General features: G+C 34.5%; 1 protein-coding gene across 24 annotated transcripts in view; it reads left to right on the top strand.

Annotated features, from left to right (window-relative positions):
• The window catches only part of EPB41 (erythrocyte membrane protein band 4.1), a 167,088-nt gene that overhangs the window by 65,354 nt on the left and 83,624 nt on the right, over positions 1-18,110 (top strand). For 23 of the 24 annotated variants that reach the window (XM_064493847.1, XM_064493849.1, XM_064493848.1 and 20 more), the window contains 3 exons: positions 10,880-11,357; positions 13,336-13,548; positions 15,983-16,087. In XM_064493847.1, the coding sequence (XP_064349917.1) occupies positions 10,887-11,357; positions 13,336-13,548; positions 15,983-16,087 (789 nt within the window). In that variant the 5' untranslated portion in view covers positions 10,880-10,886. Of the gene's footprint in view, positions 1-10,879; positions 11,358-13,335; positions 13,549-15,982; positions 16,088-18,110 lie in introns of those variants that run through there. The other variant, XM_064493856.1, reaches the window with a different exon arrangement.

Here is an 18,110-nt window from a genome sequence, read left to right as displayed (position 1 = left end):
AGTGAATATTTTGGTCTCACATCTTCCTCAGTAATGTCTAGTAATCACAGGGATAGTGTATTCTTCTGGGAGGGTCCAGGTAGTGTACTTTTAGAATATGTCTAGACATCGTCTAAGTACAAGCTTGAATTTTGTGGAGAAGTAAAGAGCATATTTTGGTTTTCTTAGAAGGAGATGAGTAAGAGTTTGTTTATTTAAAAATATCTTTGAATGAGTTGACTCAGTGGTGTTAGTCACCATGGAAATGACTTAAATTAAAAACCAAGTTGTTGAAAACAGCATGTTCATGCTGAGTGACATTCCTGACTCATTCAGTATGGCAAATGTTCTTTAAAAGTCTACATAAGGAGTACTTTAAGGTTCAAAATAATTTTGGGAGGATGAAGGGAGAATCACAAAGAATCTCTTTTGTATTTTTAAATTCTCATTTTTATATTTTACATAGATGGTTATCCTGTTTTTCTAGTCCTAATTAGCATACTTAAATTGAGTTACAAAGGAAAGATACTTTCCTGCGGTTTTGAGGTGACTGATTTTTTTGAGAAACAAATATTTTCCAGCAAATTTTCTGAGTTCTGTACTTGAATGAGTTCTGTACTTGAACATTTTTTCTTTCTGTCTGAAGGGATGTTAACTGGATTCTGTTGTTTTCTTCATTACCTTCCTTCCTGTCTGTAAAATCTTAGTATTGGATGGAACCTTCGAGGTCATTTAATGTAAGGACCCACTTAATGGAAGAAGCCTTTTTCCATGACAGATAGTCATTCAGCTTCCTAGTGAATATTTCCAGTGGTAATAAACTCACTATTCCTAAGCAGGTCATTTAAATATTAGGTATCTTTAATTCCTAAGAATTTTTTCCTTTTATTTTGAAATGAAAACTGTGTCTTTGTAATTTCCATGGACTAATCTGAGTTTTGCTCTTAGGAATCACATAGAGTTTGGCAGCTCTTGAAGTCTGTGATGGCAGCAATTACTTCCCTATTCTCTATTCTTTTTTTTTTTTTTTTTTAAACTAGGCTAAGTATCTTAGTATCTTTCAATTATTTGCCTTATGACATGATTTCAAATTACATCATTATCTTTGATCTCTTCTTTGGACAGATTCTGATTTCTTTAAAATAAACTGCCCAGAACTGAATGTAAGATTTAAGATGCAGTACAAATAGTGAGAACTGAGAGACTGACATCCATGATCTTCTGGTTGGAGAGTGTAGCCCAGGGGGTCAGGTATTAAGTTTGTCTTTCTCACTTTTGTAGCCGGCTACTTACCATATTGCCTAGAACATTGTAACATTCTCAGAAAATACATGTTGAAGAGTCAAATAAGTGCCGTGGTCACTGTAAATCTAGAAATGCAGCTGAAGATTTTTAGGTGTTTTAGAATTTATCTCTGTTGGAGTGTGTTCAGTTAAGACCTTAACATCCTTTTCTTATGAACTATTTTCAAATTGGATAACCTCCATCCTGTATATGTGTAATTGATATGGTTAAACATAAGTTATTCTTTTTCCTTACAGTTATTCATTTACTGAATAAATATTTATTGAGTACCTACAGTGTTCTGTGCTGGGTACTAGGTTCAGTGCCAAGTACTAGGTTCTGTGCTTGGTGGCAGCACAGGTTCTGATCTAGGTACTAGGTATACTGCAGAAGGGAAAACAGCCCTTCTCTCATGGATATTACAGTGTGGTTATTGGAGTGGGGAAGACAGCCACCAAACAGGTAAACAACAGTATGTTCGTATACATTGAGAGAAGTACCGTGAAGGAAATAAATAGGTACTAGGATAGAGAACTGGGGAGGAACTCACGGCAAGACTTATGTAAATATTACGGTAGTCAAGAAAGATTGTTTTGAGGAGGAATTATTGAAGCTGAATTTTGCAGTATAAGAAAAACACAGACATTGCGGAGGGTGGGGTATATTCTAGTGCAAGGAAATGGCATGCGCAGATGACTTAAGCCGAGAAAATATTTGACTAGTGTGACTATAGAAGAGAGAGGAGGAGGAAAAGTGGAACAGAATGGGGTTGTTGATATCATACAGGGACCTGTAGTTCAGGTGAGAAGTGAAAGAGGCTTGCACAAGCATGGTAGCAATACAGAAGGAGAAAAGTGGACTGATTCTAATTTTATTTCAGAGGTAGACTCTATAGGATTAACAGAGGAATTTGATTGAGAAGGGAGATGGGGACGACTGAGCCAAGGATGATGTTTAGGTTTCTGGTTAGAGCTCCTTTACTGGGTGGTATGATTGAGCCAGTTCCTGGGAGAGGAAAAAGAGAGAATCAAGAGTTTAATTTTGGACATGTATGGAGATACCTGTGAGATATCGATCTTTCTTCCCTTCTAGTTTGGTTTTATTGCTGTACCTCTTTTATTAAGCCATTTATCAGAGGTGGGTCAAGGAAGTGTGTTACGAAAATACCTTCAGGCTCAGACATGAAATTACCTGGGTTAATGAGAAGCTGCTAATGAGAATAACCTAGAGAAACTAAAGGCAACAGTAGTTCTTAAGGCTTAGTTGCAAGGCCTTTCAAGTTTCTCTGCCCAGTATTGGTTTCAGCTTCCCTAGGGAGTCCCATTGTGAATTTATTCACTGATAACCTGAATTTACCCAGTCATTTGTTGACTTTCTCTCTGCTTCTAGTCTCTTCTGCCTCCACTTTGTTTACCCACTGCCCTGTTTAAAAACCTTCAGTGGTTCTCCACCACCTTCAGCATAAAGTTGGACCTATTTAGCATGATTTTCAAGTCCTTTCATAATCTGTCTTCTTTGCCTGTCTTTCCCTGTCTCCCCATTCCATCTTTACATACACTCTATGGAAAGAGAAATACATACATGAATTGGGGACTTGAAACTGGTGGGAATAGAGGTGGTCTTGACCAGACTGAATAGCCTGTCCATAGATTCTTCACAGATACAAGTTTCTTTCTTTTTTTTTAATTGAAGTATTTTTGATTTACAATATTGTGTTAGTTTCAGGTATACAGCAAAATGATTCAGTTCTATAGTTTTCTATATATTTTTTCTTCAGATTATTTTCCATTATAGGTTATTACAAGATATTGAATTCCCAGTGTTATCCAGTAAATCCTTGTTGCTTATCTATTTTATTTATAGAAGTTTGTATCTGTTAATCCCATACTCCTGATTTATTCCCCTTCCCTCCTTTCCCCTTTCATAACCATAAGTTTGTTTTCTATGTCTGTGAGTCTGTTTCTGTTTTGTATATAGACTCATTTGTATTATTTTAAATTTTTATTTATTTATTTATCTATTATTATTTCTTTTGGTAGGGGGAGGTAATTAGGTTTGTTTGTTTGTTTATTCTTAGAGGGGGTACTGGAAATTGAACCCAGGACCTTGTGCATGCTAAGCATGTGCTCTACTGCTTGAGCTATACCCTCCCCTCATTTGTACTATTTTTTAGATTCCATATATAAGTGATATCATATAACATTTCTCTTTGACTTATTTCACTTAGTATAATATTCTCTAGGTCTATCCATGTTGCTGCAGATGGCAATATTTAATTCTTTTTGATGGCTGAGTAATATTCCATTGCAGATATATACCATACTTTCTTAAACCAATTGTTGATGGGCACATTTGTTGTTTCCCTGTCTTGACTATTGTAAATCATACTGCTATGAACATTAAGTTACACGTATCTTTTCAAATTAAGAGTTTCTGTCTTTTCTGGATATATACCCCAGGAGTGAGATTGCTGGATCATATGGTAGCTCTATCTTTAGTTTTTTAAGAAACCTGTTTTCTACAGTGGCAGTACCAATTTACATTCCTACCAATAGTGTAGGAGGGTTCCAGATAGGAGTTTCTTTAGCAGAGAACAGTGGGGTAGAAGCACCAAGATTTGGAAACCCAGACACTATCCTGGGAATTTACAATAGAACCACCACCTTGTAGTATATTAATAGTTTCATTGAAGCATGGCTTAATTCTATGATGAGGCAGAATTTTTAACCTCCCAGAACCTGTTTATATTTATCTGAGAAGTGAAAACATCTACCTTATAGGATGGTTCTAAGATAACATGGTAGAGTATATAGAATAATGTGTGGTATTTAGTAGGTATTCAATGAATGGCAGCTACTATTATTATTTCAGTTAGAATTCATTTGAATGATAATTCTCTTCTAACCTTATCTCCTTCTACTCCCATTTTGTAGCCCTGTTTCAACCAGTCTGGTCTACTTACTAGTTTCTGAATAGCTGCAGTATTCTTGCTAATGCCAGTACCCTTGTCTGGAGTTTCATTTGTCCTTTGCACTTAGGTTGCTTTCTACTGACAGCTTATACTCATTCTTCAAAGTATAACTTAAAAACCACCTTTTCCTCATGGCCTTCTGTGATCACTCTCGTTGAAAGTACTTACTTTATACTTCTCTGTTCCACTCATGAAGCCTTGTCTGATTAAGCATCAGGTATTGCCTTGTGTTTTAGTTATTTGCATTTATGTCTTATCTCCTTAAGAATCATATGTTAACCATTTTGGTTCCCTCTCAAAGAGCTGAGCTAAAACCTTATACATGATTAGCACTCAGTAAACACTGATAGATATTCAGTGAGCAAATTTGAAGAGTACTACCAATAATTAAATTATTAGACTTTATTTCTAAATGGTGATTATAAAGGAAATATTCTTAATAGTACCAAACTGTAGTATTTTTACAGTTTTCCACCTAAGAAACATTAGTGGAGCACTAACTGTACTAATGTTAGAAAGAGATACAAAAAAGATGAAAGCTATTGTCCAGCCCTTGCAATCTGCTCAGTGTCAGGTTTTAAAAGATCTGAGTTGCCTAAAGTCAACAGATGCACACTATTGAAACAAGTGTATTTTTGATACCAGATGGGGTATAATTCCTAGGGTTTGGAGGATTAGGATTGAGATGGAATGGGAACTCATTACTTTGTCTTCAGGGCTGTGCTGATTTTTTTTTTAATCAAAAGACTTCTTTCTGACATTAAGTAAATAGATGCCTCCTTTTGGATTTTGTGTCCAGAATGAAAAGTAGTATCATTTACACAGCAAGGGCCTGTTTTAGAGCATTTATCCTGTCTTTGTTGCTTGGCTTTTTTGTATCTTTTCCTCTGGTTACCCATCCTATCATTTGTAATGTGAAGAACTTGTCTGCATGTATACAGATTTGTCAGGATGAGTTTATTTGAGCTTTTAGCAAATGTTCCATAGAAGTTTTTCATTTTGCTATTAATTTTTTTATTTGTTTAATTTTGATCAGCCTCAGAGTTAACTGGAAATATTTGCCTGATTTATTGGTTTCATTTTTTTATGTAATCCCTCCACACCTACCCCCCTTATCTTTTGCTCTTGTGGCTCTTACTAAATGCATTGCTACTTATATCTGCATGGTTGGCAAGAACATACACGAAAACTGTCCTTCATCATTAATTTATCTATTTTCCCTTGCATAGACTGAATTATAGCATCTGTGCTGAATACTGCATTGTCTGATTTCCTGGTTGTTTTCTTGCATTTATGATATTACCTGAGATTGGTTTCCATATGTTCTAATAGAATTCTTTTGCCCTTCTGCTGTGTGCCTATTCCTTATATTGTGTTCTTATCTCTTTACTTATATTCAACTTGTTTTTTACATACGTCCAAGTATGTGGCAAAATGTATTGGTTTTACACTGGTAGATGTTATTCCCTAATTCCTTATTCATATGTCTTGATCATTTCTTCCTAAATGTGGACAGAGACCATATCAATGGGGATAAGCAGAACACTGACTCTGGACAAGTGTCACAGCTGCATGGATAACTTGAAATTGTCACAATATTATGGTTAAAAATCTCAATTAACTTTTGATTAAGCACCAAATGAGTTCTAAAAACATGTTAATGGTCAGCTTCCAATAATATGTTGCATTCTTTGCTTCATTCATTAATTCAGCAAACATTTGTTGAACATTTATTGTGTCAGGTATTTCTCACTGTTCATATTCCACTTTCTAAAAGTGCTTTTGCCATCTTTGTTTCTTATGCATTTTGAATATGTTCCCAAAGAAATAATGATTTTCTCTTCCTTGCTGCTCAAAATGTGGTCAGTGGGCCAGCAGTATTGGCAACATTTGGGAGCTTGTTGGAAAATTGAGTCTCAGCCCCCAATGCACTCTGCTGAATCAGAATCTATATATTAACAAGATTACTAGGTGATTCGATACACATTAAAATTTAACAAGTATGCACATAGCTTACAGATTGTTACTCTGTGTTTAAAAAAATTTTTTAACGCTTGAGTACTTATACTCATTCAGCTAATTTCTTAGAGATAAGACAACCTATCATGTGAAAGCAATTATAGGAATAGCCTTAGAAAATCTCTTATTTTTCAAATGATAAAAAATTATAAAACACAAGAATACTCTTTATTTACTGAAAGATACAAGTAAAAGATTACTAAAAGTGAGGATTAAGTAATTATCATATCTGCTAAAATGTTCATAGAAGATTTATGATTTTTAAATGTTTGACAGACTTTGTTGTAAATCTATTATATAGGAAAATTTTATTATAGAAGTGGTTTCTGTGTCTTTTCAGTAAGGTGAATAAGCCGTATCTGAAATCTGTGGAAAATATTCCTAAATCCTCAACCTGTCCTCTTTATTTTTGTAAAGGAAATAAGTAAATTGGTGCTCTGAAGTCATTACTCTTTTAGAATAACTGGTGGTTTGATATCCAGGTTTTCCTTCTGGGCCAATTGATTACTTAGAGAGTAAAGAAAAAGAATTTTGGAAAAATCAGTTGTCTACTCCTAATATAAGGAGGAATTGAAGACAATTTTTTTTTGAAATTATTTATTTATTTACTTATTTTCTTGCATTCTTTTTAATTGAAGTATAGTCAGTTTACAATGTTGTGTCAATTTCTGGTGTACTGCATAATGTTTCAGTCACACATATACATAACTTATTCGTTTTCATATTCTTTTTCATTGTAGGTTACCACAAGATATCAGATATAGTTCCCTGTGCTATACCATATGAAATTGTTGTTTATTTTATATACATTTGTTAGTATCTGCAAATCTCGAACTCCCTTTCCCTTATACCTTTCCATCCATTTTACCCCCTGATAACCATAAGTTTGTTTTCTATGTCTATGAGTCTGTTTCTGCTTTGTAAATAAGTTAATTTGTGGTTTGTTTGTTTGTTTGTTTAGATTCCACATATAAGCAATATCATATGGTGTGTTTTTCTTTCTCTTTCTGGCTTACTTCACTTAGAATGACAATCTCCAGGTCCATCTATTTTGCTGCAGATGGCATTATTTTATTCTTTTTTATGACTGAGTAGTATTCCATTGTGTATATATACCATATGTTTTTTATTCAATCATCTGTTGGTGGACATTTAGGTTGTTTCCGTGTCTTGGCTATTGTAAATAGTGCTACTATGAACATTGGGGTACTTGTGTCTTTTTGAATTACAGTTTTCTCCAGATATATGCCCAGGAATAGGATTACTAGATCATATGGTAAGTCTATTTTTAGTTTTTTAAGGAACCCCCATACTGTTCTCCATGGTGGCTGTACTAATTTACATTCCCATCAACAGTGTAGGAGGGTTCCTTTTTCTCCACATCCTCTCCAGCATTTATTATTTGTAGACTTTTTAATGATGGCCATTCTGACTGGTGTGAGGTGATACCTCACTGTAGTTTTGATTTGCATTTCTCTAATTAGCAATGTTGAGCATCTTTTCTTATGCCTGTTGGCCATCTGGATGTCTTTTTTGGAGACATGCCTGTTTAGATGTTCTGCCCATTTTTTGATTTGGTTGCTTTTTTTTTTTTTTAATTAAGCTGTATGAGCTGTTTATGTATTTTAGAAATTAGTCCCTTGTTGGTTGCATCATTTACAAATATTTTCTCCCATTTTATAGGTTGTCTTTTCATTTTGTTGATGGTATCCATAGCTGTGCAAAAGCCTTTAATTTTGCTTATTTTTGTTTGTATTTCCATTACTCAAGGAGCTGGTTCAAGAAAAGAATTGCTGCAATTTATGTCAGAGTGTTCTGCCTATGTTTTCCTCTAGGAGTTTTATAGTATCCAGTCTTACATTTAGATCTATAATCCATTTTGAGTTTATTTTTGTATACGGTGTTAGAGAATGCTCTAATTTCATTCTTTTACATGTCGCTGTCCATTTTTCCCAGCACCACTTATTGAAGAGACTGTCTTTTCTCCATTGTATTTTCTTGCCTCCTTTGTCATAGATTAATTGACCGTAAGTGCATGGGTTTATTTCTGGACTTTCTATCCTGTTCCATTCATCTGTGTGTCTGTTTTTGTGCCAGTACCATACTTTTTTTGATTACCATAGCTTTGTAGTATAGTGTGAAGTCAGGGGGCGTGATTACCCTAGCTCTGTTCTTCTTTCTCAAGATTGTTTTGGTTATTCAGGGTTTGTGTTTCCAGAAGAATTTTAACATTTTTTTGTTCCAGTTCTGTGAAAAATGCCATTGGTAATTTGATAGGGACTGCAGTGAATCTGTATATTGCCTTGGGTAGTATGGCCATTTGAACAATATTGATTCCTCCAATCCAAGAACATGGTATATCTTTCCATCTGTTTGTGTCAGAAGACAGTTTTATTTCTTTTATTTAAGTACAAGCATAACTCACTGAAGGGTTACAAATTCAGAATGTGTATTGGATGGTAAATGTTTAAGTAGTACTTACTAAGACCGAATTGCATATTTTATTAAAGCAGAGTAATTTTGATGACTTAGTAGATAAGAATAGAAAATGTGCTTCTGTAAATATTTTTATTACTTACAAATTTTTAATGCTCAAAATGAAATAATTTGAGTAGATCTGCAGTAAGAGCTCACGTAAAGACTTTCCTTTTATTAATATACCTTTATTTATTTCAATACCACTTGTTGTGGTTTGTCACCTGCTAGCAGCATGACCAGTTACTTTCTGACTTTTAATTTCCTTAACTATGAGATTAAGTGATTTCTCTTTCCCTTGCATGGTTATTGAAAGGCTTGTTTGAGATAATGTAGATAATGCCCCTGACATAGGTTCTGACACAGAAATAGTGCTCAATACCATTAGCTTCCTTCCCTTTTCACTGCTTTGTTCCATTTATACACAAGTATTTAGATTTCACTCATATTGTAAATTGGAGTTCTCTTGAATTTTTCTTTCATTATTTTTATTAAAGTTGAATCATCCATGATGACTAGATCTTTTTTGTTTTGTTTTGTTTTGTTTACTGTTGTATCTCTAGGATCTAGCATAGGACCTGTGTGTTTGAAGTCAGTTTACCTGAATAATTTAGAGAATGCCTTTATAGTTTTTATTTGTCAGTTATATTCAGTTGAAATTAACTTATTCAACAGACTTTTATTAATACTTATAATGTGCCAGGTACTATTCTGTCCTCTTGAGACTTTTATTTGGGGGAAGAGAAGACAATAAACCAGTAAACAAATAAGGTAACAGGATAATTGTAAATAATAAAAAGTGCATTAGTGCTATGAAGCCATCTGGAGGAATAAGGGCCATTATCTTAGACAGGATGTGTCCTGGAGGCCTTTCTAAAGAGGTGACATCTGAGCAAAGCCAGTAATGATGAGAGGGACCAGCTTTCAAATAGCCAGGGAAGAACAGCATAGGTAGAGAGAACAGCAAATATAAAGGATCTGAGGGAGGGAATGGACTAAATATGGTTCATTAATTTAGACTGTTGACATCCAAAGGAAATTACTTCATCTAAACAGTATGGAGCAGAAGCAAAGATAATGTAAATACTGCTTTTGAGTGGAGTACTTTTAGGTATAGCAGTGAATTGAAGTGTAAGATCATCAGTAGTCAACTTTATTGCCTAGTGTTTCAGAAGTTCCCTTGTGTATTGGTTATTCTTTGGTAAACTAGGTTTGATGTTGCTCTTTGGCTGTTATTATGAGGCTTGACTAATAATACTGGGATTTTTGAGATCAAGAGGCTAGAAACCAACAATTTTAAAATATGTGAGGTCTACAGCCTGCTTTCTCTTAAAACTGAATCAACACTTGCTTTCTAAATTTTTCTTCTACTTCATTTCTTAATTTTTTTCTATTATTTCTCTATTTCCCTCTGTTGTAATAGTTCACTGCTACTCTTAAAAATGATGAGCATTCAAAATCATGTTTCTCAGAAGGGAAAACGGTCTTAAAGAATTTAAAGTTGGATACTTCTGGAAGAGGCTGTAATTTAGTATTGTAACATGAAAACCTAAGGAATTTTTTGTTGTTATTTTAACTGTGTATTTGTCATTGCTGTTGTAAGGTCTGATAACAAATGATCAAAATTCTGCATTTCTGTTCTTAGTAGAGAAGTCTATGCATTCTGAGAAATATAAAGAAAAAGAACAATAAAGAGTTGGGGAACCTTTTAATCTCATCATCTCTTGAGATACAGAGAAATTTGCAGATGATTCCTGGAAACCTTGCACCTGCAGATTGATATACCCTCAAAGGACAGTATATAAATAAGATCTCTTTTAAGGAAGGAGAAAACTGTATTTGCTGTATACAGTTCTGAGTTTGGATTTAAAATATGATGCATTTCACTAATGTGGCTTCAGGGGGTACTATTTTTAGCTAATTTCTCTATGTCATAACTTTAGCAAGTCAAAGCATTAATAATTTATCCAGGATGTATAGGAAAGATATTTTTGTGCTTTAATGGAGAGTCTCATGCTTAATGGGCTAAAGTACTGTCTGTTGCTGATTAAATAACTAAATATATTAATTCTGGCACTCTTGACCTGATTGAGGGTTTTGCCTTCAATAATGTTTTGCTTCTAAGAGACACCCTTTTCATCTTTTTAATAGCAACATCATGACAACAGAGAAGAGCTTAGTGGCTGAGGCTGAAAATCCACAGCATCAACAACAGAAGGAAGAGAGTGAGGGAGCCACAAACTCGGGTCAACAGGAAACTCAGCTGGAAGAGGCTTCTCAAGCAGCAGCCGAGGGAGATAATCAGTGTGAGCAGAAGCTGAAAACATCTAATGGAGGCACTCCAACACATGAAGACTTGACCAAGAACAAGGAGCGGACATCAGAAAACAGGGGCCTGTCGCGGCTCTTCTCCTCTTTTCTCAAAAGGCCTAAGTCTCAGGTCTCTGAAGAAGAAGGCAAAGAATTAGAATCAGCTAAAGAGAAAGGTGAAGAAGGTCAGAAAGAGATAGAATTTGGAGCCAGTCTTGATGAAGAGATCGTTTTAAAGGCCCCAATTGCAGCTCCTGAACCTGAGCTCAAAACAGACCCATCCTTGGATCTTCATTCATTAAGCAGTGCAGAAACGCAGGTAAGGGTGTGTGAAAGTGTGGGAGGTGGGCATGGTGAAGGGAAGTTTTACACTTCACTTTTCATTTAAGAGTATTTGGTTTTATTTCTTACAAGCCAGTTGACTTAGGCATTGCTAGAAATAAGTAACATGAAGGTTGGAGTTTCTTAATGAGAAGAAGAAAAAGTAGTGAAGTGGTTTACAGTTAATTTTGGTGGAGTTATTAGAAATGGGGTAGTTTATCACAAAACTTGATCTTTTATGGAAATCTTTATAAAAGCCCTGTGATAGATTCAAGCTGTCCAGGGGTATGTGATGAGTTTGAACCACGTCTGCCTTATCTTTGTTGTTTTCTACAACTAGATCATATTACCACAGAGTGTAAGCTATAGATGAGGAAGTTTAGCGTTTTACATCACCTTTGTACTAAATATGAGTTGTGAATTTGGTCATCTGTCTGAAAAAATGGGAAAATATTAGTACTGTAACTCAAACTATTTTCCAGGAATCCCATTTGTTTTTAGCCTTAATTATCTACAAAGTAAGAGTTATTTTCTCTTAAAAAAGTCTTTTTTGTTTGTGTGTGGGGTATTAGGTTTGTTTGTTTGTTTGTTTAATGGAGGTACTGGGGATTGAATCCAGGACCTCATGCATGCTAGGTGTGCATTTTACCATTGAGCCATACTCTCCCCCTCCAAGAGTTATTTTCAAAGTCTTTTTATGACTGAAGTATGTGGGCATTGTTAAATATATAAGTCCTGTATGTTTCTATTATAGGTTTCAGGTTTGGGTATACAGTTTTATTAGACTTTAAAAAAAAACACTAGATGTGTTTCTAGAAATATTACTTATACATTAGAAGTGCTAAGAGTAAAATTAAGATTACGAATTCTGGAGTCAGACTGTTATCTGACTTATTAACTGTATGGTCCTAGGCAAATTTAACTTCTTTGCCCTTGGTTTCCTATTTGTCAAAGGGTTATAATAATAGTACTTTACCCACAGGGTTATTATGAGGATAAAATGAGGTTAAATAAGTAGTGCTTTTAGAACAATAAATGGCCCGTTGTAATTGCTATATAAATGTTGGTTATTATTATTATCATCATCATTATTATTATTATTATAAAACAACCATGATTCCTACTCTTGATGACTTCATAGTCTAATGGAAGAGACACAAAAGTAGTAAACACAAAATAATTATTTATTGTAATAAATGTTATGAAGGCAACACAGCACTGCCCTGACGAATACTCGTAGCGTGAGCATAGGCCAGATAAAGGAGCAGAAGGCCTCTCTGAAGAGGTTGCACTTAAGAGGGTCTTGAAGGATGGAAGGAGCCTTTTAGACCACCTCCAATATCTAAGCGGGAGCCAAATTATTAAATCTTTTTTCCTAAGTGTCAATTAAGTATTCTTTGGAAAGAAAAGAGTGAGATTTAGTTAAGAACCTTTCAGCAATTTTATTGTTTTCTAAGTAAAAAATATATGCCAATATGTTGTCCCACTTACCTGTATTACTTTGGGATGACTTAATAATTGCCCTAGGAGATCCAGATTTCAATCTGTCTTTTGCAATTCTTTGAAACTTCTTTGCATTTATCATGAGTGATACCTGGTAAAAATGAGTTAATTGGTATTAACAGTTTTAATAATAGATAATGGCAAGGTCAGGAAGAATATATAGTGCTGAGAGCAACAGATTGGTGTTTACCTGAAACTTTCACTTATTGATTTGAAAGATGAGATTCTACCTGAAGATAGGACTCTACCTTTTATTATAAAGTTTTGAGAATAGCAGAGTCTGTAGATCTTTGGGGAGATCATATCTTCTATAAAAAAATAATTATTTAATCTTAATATTACTTATATTTGTTTTGACGGTTTTTCTTTTTCAGTTAGTGCTTTTCTTGGTAGCAATATTATAGGAAAATGTGTATATAGCCTGTTTTGTGAACTATCTTTATTACTGACTTGCTGATGTCATGAATATGTAGCCTGCTCAGGAAGAACACAGAGAAGATCCAGATTTTGAGACTAAGGAAGGAGGAGGACTTGAAGAGTGTTCTAAAATAGAAGTAAAAGAAGAAAGTCCAGAATCAAAAGCAGAAGGAGAATTAAAAGCTTCCCAGAAATCAATCAGAAGACACAGAAACATGCACTGCAAGGTTTCTTTGTTGGATGACACAGTTTATGAATGTGTTGTGGAGGTGAGTGCATTTCAATTTCTGGTAATCAAAACTACTACAAATTGTTTCACATAGGGTTGGATAAGTAGTGCAGTGACCTGAGGTAAGACCCATTATAACGACTGTTTCTATGGACTGAAATGTTAGTAGTGATTTTCTGGAGGTGGAGAGGTGGAAGGATTATGAGTGAGTCTTATTTTCATCTCGTTTTTTTTATATCTGCCAAATCTTGTGAATTGAGCATGTGTTACTTTTATAATCCGAAACGCTTCTGTTTAAAAAAAAATTGGTTTGTTATTTATAGAGTTATCTTCCATGACTAGATTTCCCAGGATAGCCTTAATTTCTGACACTAGATCAAGCAGTCCCCATAATTGTATTTGTCAACAACAACAAAAAAGTTACTGTTTGTTCATTTCTGTTCTTCCAGATCTAAACCTTAATAAGCTTTAGTTTACTTAATGTATTTCTGTAGCCCCCTGAGGTAGAATATAAAAAACTTAAATCAAGTAATGCCATTTATTAAAATTCTCAATTATTTCCAGAAAGAATAAATAATTGAATCAGGATTGAATAAAAATATCAGAGTTATTTCAGTTGTTCTTTTGCTTCTCCAAGACATGTTAACATCCTTAAAAATCTATCAGCTATTTTTTAACTAGAGCAGTAATTGTCAATTATGATATGCTTGATACAAAGCAATTGTTATGATTATTACTAATAATAGCCTTGTGATAAAACATACAATTCACATATACTCGTATCTTAGATGTGTAGCAAGTTATTTTGAAATTGAATTAGTTACAGGCAAATATATCTAAGCACAAATAGTCTAAAATATTATACAGTATTTATTAATAGGCATTCCCTCTCCAAGTTTGGAAAAAGAAATCAAGAGAAATACACTGTTGCACTTTAAAAATAGGCTACTACACCTGGTAACTAGAGGAGGCCCTAGTGTCTGCTTTTTCTGCTTCTCACCACTAGCTAGTCTAGAGACGGGAAAAGCTATTCCACACTCATTCTTCCCATTCAGACCGAGATCTAGATGTGGGTCCCTTATATTTGAAACATTTAGGGGCAGATGTGTTTCAGAATTAAGAATATTTGAGTTTTTAGAAAAGCAATAAGTACATATTCTGCATGTTTCATAATACACCCAGCAGGGTATATAGCAGTAGATACATGATCAAATGCATTATTTCTGTGCTAAAATATATGAAGTTCATTCTAAGCTGGATAAATAAAGATAAAAAATAGCCCATAAGAGTTCAAATCAAAATTTGTCTTCCGACGAACTTTGAACAACAACAACAACAAAAACCGAAAACCAAAAATTAAGCCCAACTTTTTACTTTTTTAGAACTTCTGGATTTTGGAATTATAAATAAGGGAATAGGGACCTGTATGTGAAGAATTCCCAAATCATCTCTGTCATTTAGAATGAAAACATAGGGGGGGAAAATGAAGAAAATGATGTAATGTATACATGGGTTAAGTCTGAAAATGAATTAACGTCTATACAAATTACTAATAGTCATTAAAAATAACTCAGTTCATTGAGAAAAGGAGATGTCATATATATGTTCCAAAAAATTAGAAATCGGTTTTTGGAAGTTTTAAAAAGTTTATTTCTCAGAAGACATTAGCATGTTTGATGTTTTTTGATAATTCCAGTAGTTAGGTAGGGCAGGTATAAATATTCTTATTTTACAGATGAGAAAGCTAATGTTCAGAAATATTAATTGAATCAGCTCAGGTTATTTAACTAGTAAATGGAAAAGCCATAACTTTTTGTCTTTTAAGTCTCAGCCCCTAAGTTAGGGCATTTCCTCCCTATAAACAGGAATACAAGTACCCAAAATTGGTAGTGGTTTGATTCTCTAGGTAAAGAAACATTAAGAAATGATTTGTAGCACAGCTGTAAGAGCCACTGCAACAGGTAATATCTGTAGGGTATCTGAAATCTTATTCTTTATGCATTTTTTCTAAGAGACATTGCCCGGAGTTGAGAGGGACATTTGGTCTGGGAATGTTAGAGTCTAATGATTTCCATAGCACAGTTAATTGTCAGTGTCGATAGCTGATTCAGTTAAATGGTAATGGTGCTCACCGTGACTGACAGTGGCTCATAGCAAGCTTCAGGAAATATTGCAGCAAAAATAAAGAATGTAATGTTTAGGATGGAGGTGGGGAGTGCTCAATGCAGAGAACGTGGAATTCTTTTTTGAATTGTGGCACCATTTCCAACCAACTATAACTGTTGCATATTTAAACTGACAAATTAAGAAACAGGATTTTTGTTACGCACATTATTCTATTTACACTGTGTAGCCATCTGAAAGTGTTAGTAACCAAGGATAAAAAAGGAAATTGGATAGTGACATTTTATATTATTTGGTGATAAATACAGGAGTAAGAGGAAACCTCACCTCAAGTATGTATATCTTTGCAGAAACATGCTAAGGGACAAGATTTACTTAAACGAGTGTGTGAACACCTCAATCTTTTGGAAGAAGACTACTTTGGTCTAGCCATTTGGGATAACGCAACCTCTAAGGTGAGGAAACTGCTTGTAATATAAGAAACTGTCCAAAAAAATGGTTTTAATTCATTTCTTGTTGTTAAGAATGTATTTATGCCTGTCTCTCAAAGATGCAGTATACTTAATATTTCTCTTATAGTGGTTTTCACTATCCTATTTATTTTTTAATGAACATATATTAAATTGCTTTATTTATATTCATTTATATATTTATGCATAAAGGGATGTTAAAAGTACTCAATATAAAAGCTGGATTTGTTTTTACAGCAAATATGAACCTGGCTGTGTTAAAAATAAAAAAGTGTTATTGTCCCTCTTAGATAAACATTTATGGGGAAAAAAAGTTGATATCTCTGAATCGTAGTCTAGTTTTAACTTCTCTGATACTGTATAAGAACCCCTTCCGGGGAAGTCAATGGGCAAGTGAATCCTGGGAAACATAGGGCTTATCATAGTCAGGGCATCTGGCAGGTCTGATGGGCCAGTTTCTTACAGGATATGGTTAGGGGGTAATGGGCTGTTCTGTATTTTTTGCTTCTAATTCATCATGGCTAACTTCCAGCTCTCAAAAATAAGACAAAGCAGAATTTTCCTTTGGGTTAAAATGAGGTTCTTTAGCTGATCCAGGAAGTAGGCATTGAAGGGAAAGCAATTAGCATATAGCCAAAGTATCTTGTACAAAAATGAATCTGGGGAAGACTTCCTTAGCATTGTCAGGTTAAAGGGATAATACAGAAGCAAAAGCCATCATGGTAGTGACAGTTCTTCCTCAATATATAATGTCTCTTTGAGCCATACGTCTCCAGTCTGGATGAGTTACTTCCTCTGTCGTACATAGCTGACCTTGGTATTTCCCATCACCATTATCCTGGGTATTTGCTTTGCTTCTCTCTTGATTTTTGTTTCCTTTATCCTAGCATTTCCTTGTGTTTTGATAGAGCACTCCTGAGAAATTACATATGGGATTTAATCTTTTTGAGACATGACATGTCTGAAAAAGTCTCTATTATACCGTTGTATTTGGTTGTTAATTTGATTGGGTATAGAATTTTAGGCTGGAAATAATTTGCCTTCATAATTTTGAAGTCATTGCTCCATTGTCTTCTAGCTTTTCATGTTGGCTATTGAGAAGGTCAAAGCCATTCTGATTCTTGATCCTTACTCCCCTCACTCCCCCTCTTTGTAAAATTAAGCTAGTAGAATCTTTTCCCCTACTCTTCTTCTTTCTTTCTTTCCTCCCTTTTCCCCTCTCTCTCTCCTTATTTCTACCTTTCTTTTTGTCTTTGGTGTTCTGAGATTCACAGTGATGCATCTTGGTGTGGTTTGATTATCACCCATTGTTCTGGGCCCATGTCTGTATTCTGTACTGGACCGTGATTTCCCAAAGAGTGTTCTTATCTAGCATGTTACCTGCCTTGAGTGTGGTAGGCATTCAATAAGTGTTTGTTGAAACAGTGAGACATATTGTTATACTTTAGACATCACTCGTTAATTGTGAGTTAGGTAAATTACTTTTACCTCTCTTTTCTCATTGGTAAATAGGAATGATAATGAGATAATCTATAGAAGAGCAGGTAGAATGGTGCCCGACATGTAGGAAGCACTCAATAAAAATTAGTTATGATCATTGTTATTATGATAGTAGTATTTGAAAATGAAATTACCAACTAAACAAAACCTTTGCTTAGAAAAATTAGATTGAGTGTCATAACCTAGAGGTACATTCTGGAGCATCGTTCAGGTTGAATAATCTTTTCTTGGGTAGGAATACTGGAGAACAGCATACCTTTTACTTAAAATTGTTGTATCTTGCCAGATTATCCAACTTCATTTTAGTTACCATTCCCTATATATCTATTGTCTGTAAGCCTGATTTCCAGGTACTCTCCCTAGAAGTATATAGATATTCATGAAATGATTAAATCTGTGAAACAATCTTTGTTAGTCATTTATCTAAGTTTTCATAAAACACACAAAGGATTCTAGAGCTATAAGGTGTCTTGGGACTCATCTCCCTTATTTTAGAAATGAGCAAACT

This window comes from Camelus dromedarius, chromosome 14 (genome assembly GCF_036321535.1).
Source record: "Camelus dromedarius isolate mCamDro1 chromosome 14, mCamDro1.pat, whole genome shotgun sequence".
NCBI classification, from domain to species: domain Eukaryota; kingdom Metazoa; phylum Chordata; class Mammalia; order Artiodactyla; family Camelidae; genus Camelus; species Camelus dromedarius.
Note: the sequence above shows the minus strand (reverse complement) of the source record. Positions and strands in the feature narration are given on the sequence as shown.